At 37.3% G+C, this 12,711-nt stretch overlaps 1 protein-coding gene across 2 annotated transcripts; it reads right to left on the reverse strand.

Moving 5' to 3' along the window:
- Positions 1–1,157: 1,157 nt before the first annotated feature.
- miga2 (mitoguardin 2) lies at positions 1,158–10,924 on the reverse strand. 2 transcript variants are annotated; one of them, XM_030148461.1, is made up of 16 exons: positions 10,826–10,924; positions 9,769–10,031; positions 9,384–9,594; positions 8,690–8,805; positions 8,447–8,567; positions 8,232–8,356; positions 7,834–7,951; positions 7,533–7,639; positions 7,269–7,381; positions 7,088–7,160; positions 6,586–6,672; positions 6,118–6,216; positions 4,919–5,053; positions 4,772–4,825; positions 4,557–4,673; positions 1,158–4,452 (listed from the first exon to the last, which is right to left on the reverse strand). In XM_030148461.1, the coding sequence occupies exons 2-16, from the start codon at positions 9,862–9,864 to the stop codon at positions 4,252–4,254; spliced, it is 1,773 nt and encodes a 590-aa protein (XP_030004321.1). In that variant the 5' UTR covers positions 9,865–10,031; positions 10,826–10,924; the 3' UTR covers positions 1,158–4,251. The 2 variants fall into 2 exon arrangements, with proteins under 2 accessions (XP_030004321.1, XP_030004322.1); XM_030148462.1 differs by having other exon boundaries at positions 10,830–10,918.
- Between the last annotated feature and the right edge of the window lie 1,787 nt (positions 10,925–12,711).

The raw sequence follows: 12,711 nt of genomic DNA on the forward strand, positions 1-12,711 counted from the left end.
ATCCAAAAATGACATCTGTTTTTCTCAATCAGTTCAGGGTTTTTTTGCTAATTTGATTTTGAAAAATTTGATCTCCTCACAAAATTGATTACATTTTTGTGACTTTATCAGTTGATTTTTTATATAGTTCTCACCCAAAATAGGTTTTAAGAGAAAAAAAAATCATTTTCTAACAGGATGTATTTATTATTTATTATGTATTCACTGCAGATGTAGCAGAATACATCAGGCTTATTTTTGCAAGATCTTCTAGTCGAAGCCATTTCATTCACCTGTAATATTAAAAAAAACAATCATAAATTGTCAAAAGCAAAATCTTCAGAACTCATTTATTGCAAGAAATATGAAAGAATTTTGTATCATATGATGTGAAAATGCCCATAAATGTAAGCAAAAATGTTAAAAAGCCAATATGTAGCATAGTTCAGAAAGTTGACCTGATTGAGCAAAATTAATGTGATTTTTGGATTCAGCACACCAAAATTATCCCAAATCAGCTCAAAAAACTTAAACAATAAATTTGTTGTTGACCATTGTTATTCATGAAAATAAAAAGGCAGTTTCTCCATTTTACTCACCAATATACACTCTTTAATGTCACATTGCGCTTTTACTTAATGATCACTTATTAAATATTACTCTACTGCGGTAACAAAATAATTTTGTCCAGAAGGAAAGTTTAATTCCTGGGTTGAAAATAAAACAAAGAAACACATCGTGATTTGGGAAAAGGCATAATGAACAGATTTTAATAACAAAAATAACATTTTATATGGAAAAATCAAATCATCGTACAGTTTGTGCTGGCATAAATCCACAATAGAAAAGAGACAAAAGGCATGAGTAGGACACTTGTAATGTACAGCAAAAAACCTTCACAAAAAATCCTTTCTTCATTTTGGCCATCTGAGATCCCTGAAAAACTCTAACCTATTGAAATTACGCTAAGAAAGAGAGTCAATGCCTTGATAACATACAGGTTGAAATGATTAAATCCCGAAATATTTCCTTTAAAAGTGTTTCTAATTGGGATTTATTTAGATTCTAGCTGGGGCTGAGCTTGCGTCTAAATGCTTTAGGGCTATATTGTTTGATGCTTTTCAGAGAATCTACACTTTTAAACATGCAGTGATGCAAAGTCTGATGGAGGGAGTTCCTTTTTCTGATCACAGGACATCATACATACAAAAGCAGACCAATTTAAAACTCAAGATTAACTATTATCAGCATTTTGCTATTAGAAATAGTTGCATCAACCTGCAAGACACATACTGTTGCATATATGCTTGAAGCTCTACACTAACAGGACTAAAACACAGGTGAAAAAGGATTAAAAGCAGTTCATCGGGGTTGGACCACAAAGCAGTAACATTACATTTGAACCTGAAATGATGACGGATATAACAAAGACCTGTGATAGTTATCAGAATAAAACTATTTAAGTATTATAGTGATCTGGGAAAGATAAGTTTCTCTTCTGTACATTTTTTAAAGTTCTCTACTATGAATAATACATCAGTCAAATAATGATAACAGTGATTGTACAGTCAAATGGCTTATTTAAAAAAAAGAAAGAGAAGAAAAGAAAGGGGTCTGGGACATTCCTGTATCTGTAGTTTCTGATAAAGTGCAAATTGCTTAAAAAAATAAAGCTGCACATTGGTAGTTTCTGTAAAGGCCCTTTTCTTTTGTTTTTTTTTTACTGTTGGACTTGGATCATCTTTGACAAAAATATTCCTATAGCGCCAAAAACAAAAAGAAAAAGAAAGAGAAATAAATAAATGTTCTGCATGTCAGAGACGTGTTGTAACATGAGCAAGCCTATCAAGATCACAGAACACATCTGTAGGATTCTGGGTAACAAAAAGCAGTCCTCTGTCTGTTTGCATGCACAGCGACTAGATTCAAAATGCCTTGAACTGCACATACATATAGTATTAACGTCTGCTTTTGTCAAGGACAAATATTCCTTATTTCATTAAGACGATCCACTTTGGACATTTCCTGTATCGCTTAAAATACGCCTGTACAGTAGTCATCTTTGTTTATGCTGCCGAGAAAACAAATGAACAAAACTCCACTTATCTTGGCTCAGAGGTAATCAGTGCACTTACTACGCAAGTTACAGTCTGGCTGTACAGTGTCCCACCTCACAATAGCACTTCATGTAATCAGAAAAATGAAAAAAAAAAAAAAAAAACATCCTTGCTATGACTACATGGCACCGTTTCAGTTACTGTTGGGACGCTCTTCAATTCTGTCAGTACTGTGATGAAAAATGCCCATGTGTCCATAATCAAAGAAAATGAACAGAAACTCAACAGAAAGCATTGTCTTATATCCCGTTATACCCACTGATGCTCTAGAAGTCACTGGGTATAGAGTGCGAGCAGACTTAGTAGTCTGTATTTAGATTATTCTGCCTAAAAGATTTACTCTAATATTTGAATCAAGTCTTATAAAGTTGTATAATGTGATTAAAAAATTAAAGCAACTGGGCTGAAACAGCACTGTAAGAATGGTATTTGCTGTTTAAAGCCTCACAGGGTAATGCGTTACCCATTATATACTCATTGTCACGGCTTTTACAACTGTGGATGAGTCTAGAACTTGTATTACTGTCATCTCTGTGAAGATGTTTTAACACTGAAGTGAGCAAACGCTTTGCAATTCAAGTTAAAAAAAAAAAAAAATCAAGAAAGGGGCAGTAACTGTAGTTTGAGGATCAGAGGAATGGGAATTATAACCCTTGAACTGCCTGATGAAAGATTCAGTGTGATATTTAGTGGCATCTAGTGGTAAAACTGAAGATTACATCTATACATACCCTGTTCTATAGAGACAAATCACTCATCTACTAAAGTTTTGAAAAGTTGCAAAAACTAAAAATGGAAATAATGCATTACTATAACCTGGTTTGAGAGCCAAGTAGGCTGATGTGTCACCAGCAGGTGGCACTGTTGGTTTATATCACACTTGGATCTAATAGACAGTGGAGACAGAACATTTAGTTGTTTTCTGTCTAAAATAGCTATGATGCCCCTTTTCCATGAATGCTGGAATAATTTGGTTTCTTCATCAGTCCCACATGACATGTTTTCCACTTTTTCCAGACTACCTGGGATGATGTAGCAAACAGTTGATCAGTCAGCTGGTCAATCACTTGAGTTGTTTGCTACATCAGAATTCATCAGAAAAAAAAGTGTTTCAATTTCCTCTATGTGCATTTACTTTCATGAAAATAAAGGCAAAAACCACCTCAAGTTAAGTGAAAAAAAGTGCTGCTGTTTCTTTAAACATTTTCCAAAGTGAAAGTGACTTAAGGGGTTATTGACTCTGGTCCACACTCATATTAGGTGAGAGTAATGCACCTTAATACACGATCACACCTGCTGGAAAATGTTAAGATGAAGAGGAATTATGAAGAAACAGTACATTGAGGACTCCATGAAAAGTGAATATCAACAGCTCATTCTCAGCAGTTCTTATTTTCAAGTGATTATACACTAATAAAAACATATTTATGAGTATTATTTTCAATTTCTGCAACTAGATCCTCCTAAATATTACACACTGAATAGTTAAATCAAAATCAGAATTAAAATCGCCAGTCAAATACATAATTTCCTTCATCGAGCACCAAAAGTCTTCAGTTGGCCAACACTCACAAAAATGATAATGAATTTAATAAATATCCTTCCCCCTTTCATATAAAATATACAAATGCACAAATATCACCTCCACACTCAGAATAATGAAGACTGTGGTATTCAACCGGGTTGCAGAGGTGATAAATGGAAGGTTCTGATTCTGAGGCAACTCGACTAATGTGGTGTTTAGCGTAGAAAGCCCAGTGATCTGTCAGTGTACGATAGGTATGATTTTAAGAAGTATCAGTGTTAACCAGCAAGACAGACAAGTCCCAACACGCCTGAAATTACACAAATACAATAGGCGCTCTCAACGCAGCAGCCAATAATAAGAGAGCAAGCGAGGGGTGTTATCTGAGAGTTTGTCTCCTTTACCAGTGACACTGTGGGTCTGATGAAAATACGTTATCCTTGGAAACAGCAGATGACAGATGAAGGATTGATGCTGGTACTCTGTGTGCCACAGGAACATGGTTCACTCCGTTCATAAAAGGATGCTACTGCTGCAACATCCGTGCCTTTCCCCGCCTTCTTGTCACCCCCCACCCATGTTTTCAGTTTGCACGAGCCCAAACAACTGGCCATGTGGACACCAGTCATCCTAGTGGAGCCCTGAGGATCCCTCTGTGTCTCTGGGCAGGGCTCCGTTAAGCTCTAGAAGACCATCGATTCCCAGATACCCCAGCAGAATCTCACTGCGGCGGTGGGACAGGTTCAGGATGTCCTCAGCCAGACACTGAGTAGAGGTGAAGCGGACTTTGTCATGATCAAACATATCCTTAAGGTACTGAACGATTTGTTGCTGCAGATGAGAAAAAAAAGAGAGATGATTGGTTATTTTCTTTTTTCTTTCAAGTGTAATTTATATGGACCGTTAATGAATTACACTGGAACTGCATGCCTCACCTTGAAGATAGTGCACACTTCACTTAAGTGCTGCCTCGGTCCTAAAAACCCAAAAGCTAAAACTGGGCTCACATGTTCTGATATGGCATAGAAGTGGGAGATAAAACCATCAGGGACCTAGCAGGAGTATGAAGAGAAACAAATGTTGAAAAAAAAAAAAAACACATTTGGAGAAACAAATGAACTGTTCAGTTTTAAATTTTGTTGAAGCTCACCATGAGAAGACGCCTCTTGGCTTTTAAGACAGACCAACACGCAGTGGCCAGAGCCTAACGAAATAACAGAACTGTAAGTATAGGAGCTTGGAACAAACCCCAATGTGATAAAGGTATTTCTGTGTGAATGGGTGTATTTTAACTAACCGTCTCTTTAAAGCTGTCAGACAACCAGCGGTTCCTTAACACAGCTACCACAGAGGATGGGGGGCTCTCCAGGTCTTCAAATGCATCCATCAGGATAAAGTCCAAGACTATGTCAAAGAAGTTCATGCACACCACCTGCAGAGATAGAGTTATATCAAAAGGAACGGTTTAATTTACTACAACGGTACCTTGACTTACGAGTTTACTTCGTTCCATGACTGAGCTCATAACTCAATTTGCTCGTATATCAAATCAGTATTCGCATTGAAATAAATTAAAATGCAACAAATCCATTCCAGCCCCGTAAGTCAAAATATGTCAAGATAATGTCTGGCATATCCAAAACATATTTCTAATCTATATATGTTCTGGACGACCTCTTTTCACCTCTTCCAGATACACGGCAAAGCGTTTCAGCACCTCCACTCTGGACAGCGACCGAACTTTGTTGTGTGGCAGGAGAGAATACCTGTAATATCTAATTGAACCTAATATCAAAAACTAAAACTAAAAAACTAACAAACTAAAATAATATAAGTTTAAACTAAATACTCAGTAATTTTCCAACGCCACAGGAAGCCTCAGCAGAAAGATGAAAGAGCCTCATGTAGCCCCGGAGCTGCCTGGTAGGATATATAAAAATGGGGTTGACAGGAGGAACCCGTCAGTACTCCTCAAGATGATGAGCAGAGACATGGAGGATCTGGCACCAGGATGCCTACTAGCTGTGCTCCAACATTTTCCTTTTTATTGGCTACGATGACTAGCAGCAGTGTATCTGAAGCTCGCTCATAACTAGGATTTTGACTCACAACTCAAAGCAAAAAAATAAAAATAAATAAATAAATAAATCACGTAAGTGACGGCTTGTAACTTGGAAAACTTGTAAGTTGGTGCACTCCTAAGTCAAGGTACCACTGTACTTGGTTATGTACAGCATGACCCAACTGTTGGCTGGACATCAATTAAAATTTAATTCAGGCTAGTAACTAGGCATTTTGAATTTGTGTAAGAGCATGCCCACAAATAAACTGATCGACATGTATGCCATTGGGCTGATGAGTAATATCAACAAATTAGAAGAAAACCTTTGCAAGGTTTCAGTTAGTTTTACAGATTTTAATTTAATCATTAGTGACATGCATTCAGCAAAGCACAGGCAACAAGCTGAAAAACCAAATGACGAGAACATTACTCACCCCTCGGCCGTCCAGCTCCATCTTAGTGATGGGCCAGGTTTCCTCTCTCTGAGTGTACAGCAGCATGTCCTCATAACTCTCTAGGAAGGCTTTTGGACTCTGTGTTAAAGGAAAAAACAAAAGGATCAATAAGGAACATGTTAAAGGGTGTCCCGTTTGTTTGAATTAAAATGTATGATTACAGTCATTACATATACTATATAATCCACATCCATTTGTATGGTTAATAAGAAAAATGCACAGATGAGGGCCCATTTTGAAATGGATTCTGAAACACTGAATCTAAAATTTTATAAATATACAACCAAAATGAATAAAAATGTGGTGTTAAAATGTAGGAAAGGACAGAGCTTTACTCTGCAAATATCAAACAAATGTATGACCTTGCAGTCCTTTGTGATTGTATTGAACAGTACAACATTGCAATTCAATTTACTGTGCAGTGGTTAAGGTAAACTGATGTTTTACCTTGTTTGCTTTGACCATCAACCCAGCAATCATCTGCTTTCCAGTCTCCATGAAGAATGTACGGTGAGTTTCATCCAATAACAGAACCTGTAAGAAAAAAAAATTACGGATTTCTACTAAAGTCTGAATATGTTTCTTTATCACACTGTTAGATGATGAAAACCACGTCCTGAATGACCTTCTTACTCTTTAGTAACAATCCTTCAGGGAACATTTTTTATAAAGTATTTCTGAGATTTGGGCTGCAGACAGTGCTTTCATTAAGAGGTCACCCAAATGTTTGCAATCATGGCAGCATGCAATAGATATTTTATATGTAATTACTAGTGCTGTAAAATACTGTGCAGATGAAGACAGTTTTGCACCAATCAAGGGTCAAGAAAAAAATATTTTAAAGCAAGAGGATTGACCCTTCCTTTTTCAGGTAGGTTTCCACATTAACTCACAAAAGGACATCTTATCACAGTCATTTTCGCAATGCAAACAAAAAGGTCGAACAAACCTGGAATGCTTGTCTCACACAGTGAAGCTTGGCAAGGAAATCTTGGTCACTATAACATTCAAGTAATTCAGTCCTGGTGAAGGGAGAGGAGTATAAAACTTAATAAAACCTTCTGTTGCTCTTGGAGTATTTCAGATCTGTAGACTTTAGTATCTGGATGAAGACTTTATGCTTTAGTTACCTTAGAGACCTGTAGGCTACTTTACTCTCATGCACTAGAGCCAAGGCCTCCTCATAAAGCGCTGCCGGCCTCAGTGGCTGGTAGACCTCATCTAGAGTCATGGCATCAAACAACTACACAGACATAAAACACACAGATCTTTGTGCACAGTTCATGTACTACACAAAAACAGCATTTGCATCTGTAAGACATTTCAGTATATTATTAGTATATTTCCAATACAGAAACTCTAGTAGGGTCTGGAAATCAGTGATCTTATCTAACCTCTGCAGCCGAGAAGAAGGAGTCGTCAGAGGTAACAGTAGTAGCATCATCATCTTGCAGTCTGTGGAAACTCTCCACTTGAGGCAGGATAAGGGTTCCTTCACTTTCTGCCAAATGAACACACACCACAAACAAACTGACACCTTGTGCAAGAATGAAAATCACAAGTTTTCAAGTTCTTTTTGCCATGCAGCTCTCTCTAGTTCTCCCTCCAACGTAAGTCAATGATCAGAATTTCTTTCCTCTTCACGGTTCTTGTGTCTGAGTTTCCTGTATCCACTAAGAAAACCTGCTGTCTTACCAAAGTCTGCCAGTACGCTGTCTGTTGGGATGCTACTGCCAAAATCCTCCTGTAGATGATATGCCCTGTGCAGTAGGGTTTCTAACTTCTCAGCAAAGACTTTATTACGGTCTTCAACCTATAAGCGAAGAGGGAAAAACAATACAAGGGATCTGAGATGTTCTAATATCATTTTAGGGGGAATGGGCGAGCGAATGAATAATGGATCAATAATGTAAAGCGCTTTGGGTGTCTAGAAAAGCACTATATAAAATCCAATCCATTATTATTATTTATATACATGATTCAATTACTATATAAACATGCCAAATGCACTAATATTGTACTTGTATAATTCTGTACATGGACTAAACAGTAGTCATATTCTTTCTAGGAGTCTGTTACTATACAACAGTTACCTTGGAAACATCTGCACACATTGCCCCCTGCAATGCAAGGCTGTTGCTGGAGGACGAGTGAGTGTGGTGCCGTATGTTCAGAGCCTGTTCCCATTTTTGCAAAGCTTCCTCAAACAGCTCCATCCCTTTTGGAAAAATAATGCTGTAATCTGACCATACTGACAAGCCAGAACTGAACAAGGGCAAGTGTGACTTTACAGTACGTGTCTGCTTACCCATTAGATAAAGATTCTCTGCATTTGCGTCTTCTACAGCCCCCGACTCTTCTACGACCGGTTCTGCCTCCCAGGGTGTAGATGGATTTGCAGACTGATTTGGAGAGCTTGGAACCCGCATCTGCTCCAGACAAAACAAACAAATGAACAAAACACAGTTCCAACATCCATCAAAAATTTTACCAGGGGTATAATACAATCTAACAACAAAAAAAATATGGAAAAAAAACTTTTAGAACTAACAGATGCCAGGCTGTGTGAGGAACTTGAATGTTTACTCGGTGCCAGGGAAGAAATCCCACTCATGGTGTCATTGCTCCGAGTGCTAGGACTCATCATCTGTCGCCCTGTGAGTGGCCCTATACAGAGGAAGACATTCTCTTGTTAGCATGTTTTTTTAAGAGCTGTAACAGTACATTATATTTACAATATGTCCAAAGCAATGGTAGAAGCGACAATAAATCATCTTTCCTTGGCAGTGAACTGAGTTATTTGACTTTGTTTTAAAATCATTTTGAACCTTCCCATTCTGATGCTGATGTTGATTAAGCCATTACACATTATTCTACATCATTAAATCATCTAAAGCTCATCATCTTTCATCTCATCTATATTGCATTACTATGTATGTAGCATTTTACTACTGTAGATGTTTAAGGTTGGGCTTTTTATAACTGTTTTGTATACTTATACTTCATATACTATTTGCATTACAGCAATGTATAAGATTTTGTAGGATCATCATATCCTCAAAGCACCTCTTTTCTGCTACAGTTACATACCTCTGAAAAGACAACTTTTCATGAGTTTGTTGATCCAAGAGGTGCTTTAAGGAGTTTACTGAGCTAAAGATGAATGATATGTCTCAACCTATAAAGTCACACTAAGATTCCACTACTGTTCTAATGTGGCTGGTGTTAAATGATGGTATGCACACCTCTCTTTAGTGATGAAGGCCTTCCTGTTTTAATCAGCACCTCAGGAATTCCTACAGTCTTCTGGCCATCCTTCCCCCGAGTTGTCTGTTTTCTTTTTCTCCCTCGCCTCTTCAACTGATGAGCTGTCAAAGCCAGTGCCACACTGCCCAGCGCTGTGGCAAACAGCACCTTCTTTAGGCTTGGAGTAAGCCGTAGCTGAGAAAATATAGACTGAAAGCAGGAGAAACAGTGAGAATAGAGGTAAGGATGACTATCAACATAAGAATTTAGTCAAAACATGTTCCTTTTATTTGTATTTGTATGTATGTCCATCTGTCTATCCATGGGCTACATGCAAATGTTACAAGATGCAAAACTTAACGGTGCATGAGCACAGAGGTTTACCTGTCCAAAGGTGGAATAGAGAAACACCGGTATCTCTGCTACAGTCATGGCCAAAGCCTGAGCGATGGACATCCCGTCTGCTCGTTTCATGGACATCTCAGGAATCAGAAATCCAAGCTCCTTGACTTTTGTTCAGCTACAAAAAGGCGTTCTTTCTGTTCTGAGGTCAGCCAGCTCAGGGCTTGCTGAGGAGCTGTCTGCCCTCATTCACTCCTGAACTTGTACTCCACATTGATCCAATGCCTCACTGAAGTTTTATTGTCCTACAGATAAGACAAACATTTTGTAAATCACCTTAGCATACTCTTCATTTCTACGTCAAAGGACCACAGCTATACACACTATTACCAGACAGTTCTACAGTTGACTTTTGGTGAAACCCCTTTAGGTATTTAATTACACTGCAAACGTTCATGGTTTAAGCTTGCATTAACTGTTAAGTAGTAGAGCAACTTGACTAGCTGCCAGCTTCTTAACTATCTGCACAGTCTGGTATGTAGCCAGAAGTGGAGCCTATCCACAACTACAGAAAATGACAGGCAGCAGGTGAACTACAGCTAGCGTGGTAGACTGACTTCATCCCAAAATGCCTAACCTAACTTTACAGATTATGCTAACATGTGACAAAAGGAATTACTCTTTCTTACAGACGGGACAAAATTCATAATGAGAAATAAGCTGTGGCTTGAAACAGACCTGACTCTATACAGGACACAGCAAGCTAACTGGTTAGCAGTTAAGGCCCTGAATGGACCCTGTCAACATTTTACTAATTTTTGCATCATAATTGTAAAGCAAGTCTGAAGTCTGTGACATTTTTGTTAATGACTGGCCAAATTTAACAGAAAAAAAACAGGCAACAGTCCTCACAGTCGAGCCAGTTAACATTAGCTAGCGCAGTAGCTAGCCTAGCACTGTCTGATCTGTCAGCATCGCATCACAACATCACCGGGTCAACAGGACATAAGCTTTTAAAGGTGACACCTAACGGGCTACAGACACGCAGTACAAATCTCATCACCGACACAACTAATAGCATAATCCCCAACATACGTACTTACCGTCGGCATCCAAGGCGTCAGGAAAGGACATTCCCGTGTCACAGACAGTGATAAACCACACACTAGCGTTTGGCTGGGGGGCGGTGTTTTATTAACGTAGAATATTGACACCGCCATTGACCAATGACTGACGGCGCATGGAAGGCTGTTTCATTTGTTAGCCAATTGGAATGAAGGTAGGCGGGAGAATGGTGTTAAAGGTCCAATCAGGTCGAAGATCATAAAGCACTGTACCTGACCGGATACAGAAGAGAAAGTTGACACAAGGTTTAAAATAATGATATATTTAAAAGAAAATTAAGTTAGTCATGTAAGTATTTGCATCAGATTAAATCTGACTAAATATCAGGTTCCTGTACAGCCACTTTTTGATCCTAGAAAGTGAAAGTTTGGTCAGGATTGTGCACACAGACTTCTGCTGCCTCTATTAAAATGTTTTACATTATTGGATTATTTACACATCTGACTAGCTTCTTCACTTTCATTTCTTTTATTATTTTGGGATATTTTGACTTAAACTGAATTACTACACTACCACATTTTTGGAAAAAGTATTGTACTTTGTGCTCCATTAGAATGACTGCAAATAGATGTAGTTTTAGTTGCTTTGTACACTCGTGTTGTGAATACAAAAAAAAAAAAACTCTTCAACTATTTTTTTTTTAATTAATTTATTTATTTATTTATTTTACATTTTTTATTTTTAATAGATGAAGCTACCCACAATTACCAGGGGCAACGTCTAAAACGATCCACTGATGCACCAGTAATAACTGGAATATGTGTTAATGTGAAATAGGCCTCAGCAGGCACTTCTACTTTTTGGTACTTTAGTATTTAGAGTTTTATTCAGCAGTGGTTTAGAATGTAAGCCTTTCACTGTGCCATCGTGACATTGACTTCAATGAAAAAGCACTTATCTCCACTGCATTACAGCACCACACTGTACAACGGCTATATTATTTTACAGGACTTCATATTTTGAACAGCAAAGGGTAAGGACTAATGTAAAGCAAATGTATATTTCTGTTGTGGGTGTCAGAATGTGGAATTCTTTGGCAATGGAATAGAAGAGCTGTACAAATATTTTTTTCAGTTTAAGAGGTTATATAAGGAGAGAATAGAGAAGCTTTATAAAAGCATGTAATGAAATAATTTTACTTACAGATTTTGGATTTCTTTTTTTTTTTCTTTGACTATCATGTAAACTGTTTACTGTAATAGCTATAATGGCAATGTATCTGATGTATGCAGATGTTTCAAGAAAGGGGCAGGTATTATAAGTTTTCTTCATCCTGCTCCTTTTCAATCATTTAGACTGGAATTAATAAATGAAATGAAATGAAATTTTGATAGTTTTACAAGTAGAGCTTGAAAGCAACAAAAACATTTTATTACTATTATTATTATTATTGGCACAAAGCAAATTTACATAACAAGAATGGGAAAAATATTACAGAAGAGTTATATAGAAATGCATTTGGTGGTGGAATGGTTAAACACAACTATTACAACTATCTGAAACAAAATAAACAAAAAAGATTAAGACATTTGAATTGGAATGAAAATACTGAAACAGAAAGAAAAACAAATAAATAAATCTGACTGGACAATAGAGCACAAAGGACTAAGGCAAGATACAATTAAAACAGCAAGAACTTAGATAAACTAAAATAAACTTTTATGGCTTTTTTTGGACATATTTACAATATACTCAAGAGATTTGTAATATTTAACAACATCACACACAAACAAGTTAAAGGAGGGGTTTGTGTTTTTCCACTTACAAGTATGAATATAGTATTTACCCACAGGAGAGACAAATACTCTTTATAATAACACGGAACAGCGGTTTCCAGTTTGTGTATTTTTATTTTTCAGA

This window comes from Sphaeramia orbicularis, chromosome 12 (assembly GCF_902148855.1).
Source record: "Sphaeramia orbicularis chromosome 12, fSphaOr1.1, whole genome shotgun sequence".
Taxonomy (NCBI): Eukaryota; Metazoa; Chordata; class Actinopteri; order Kurtiformes; family Apogonidae; genus Sphaeramia; species Sphaeramia orbicularis.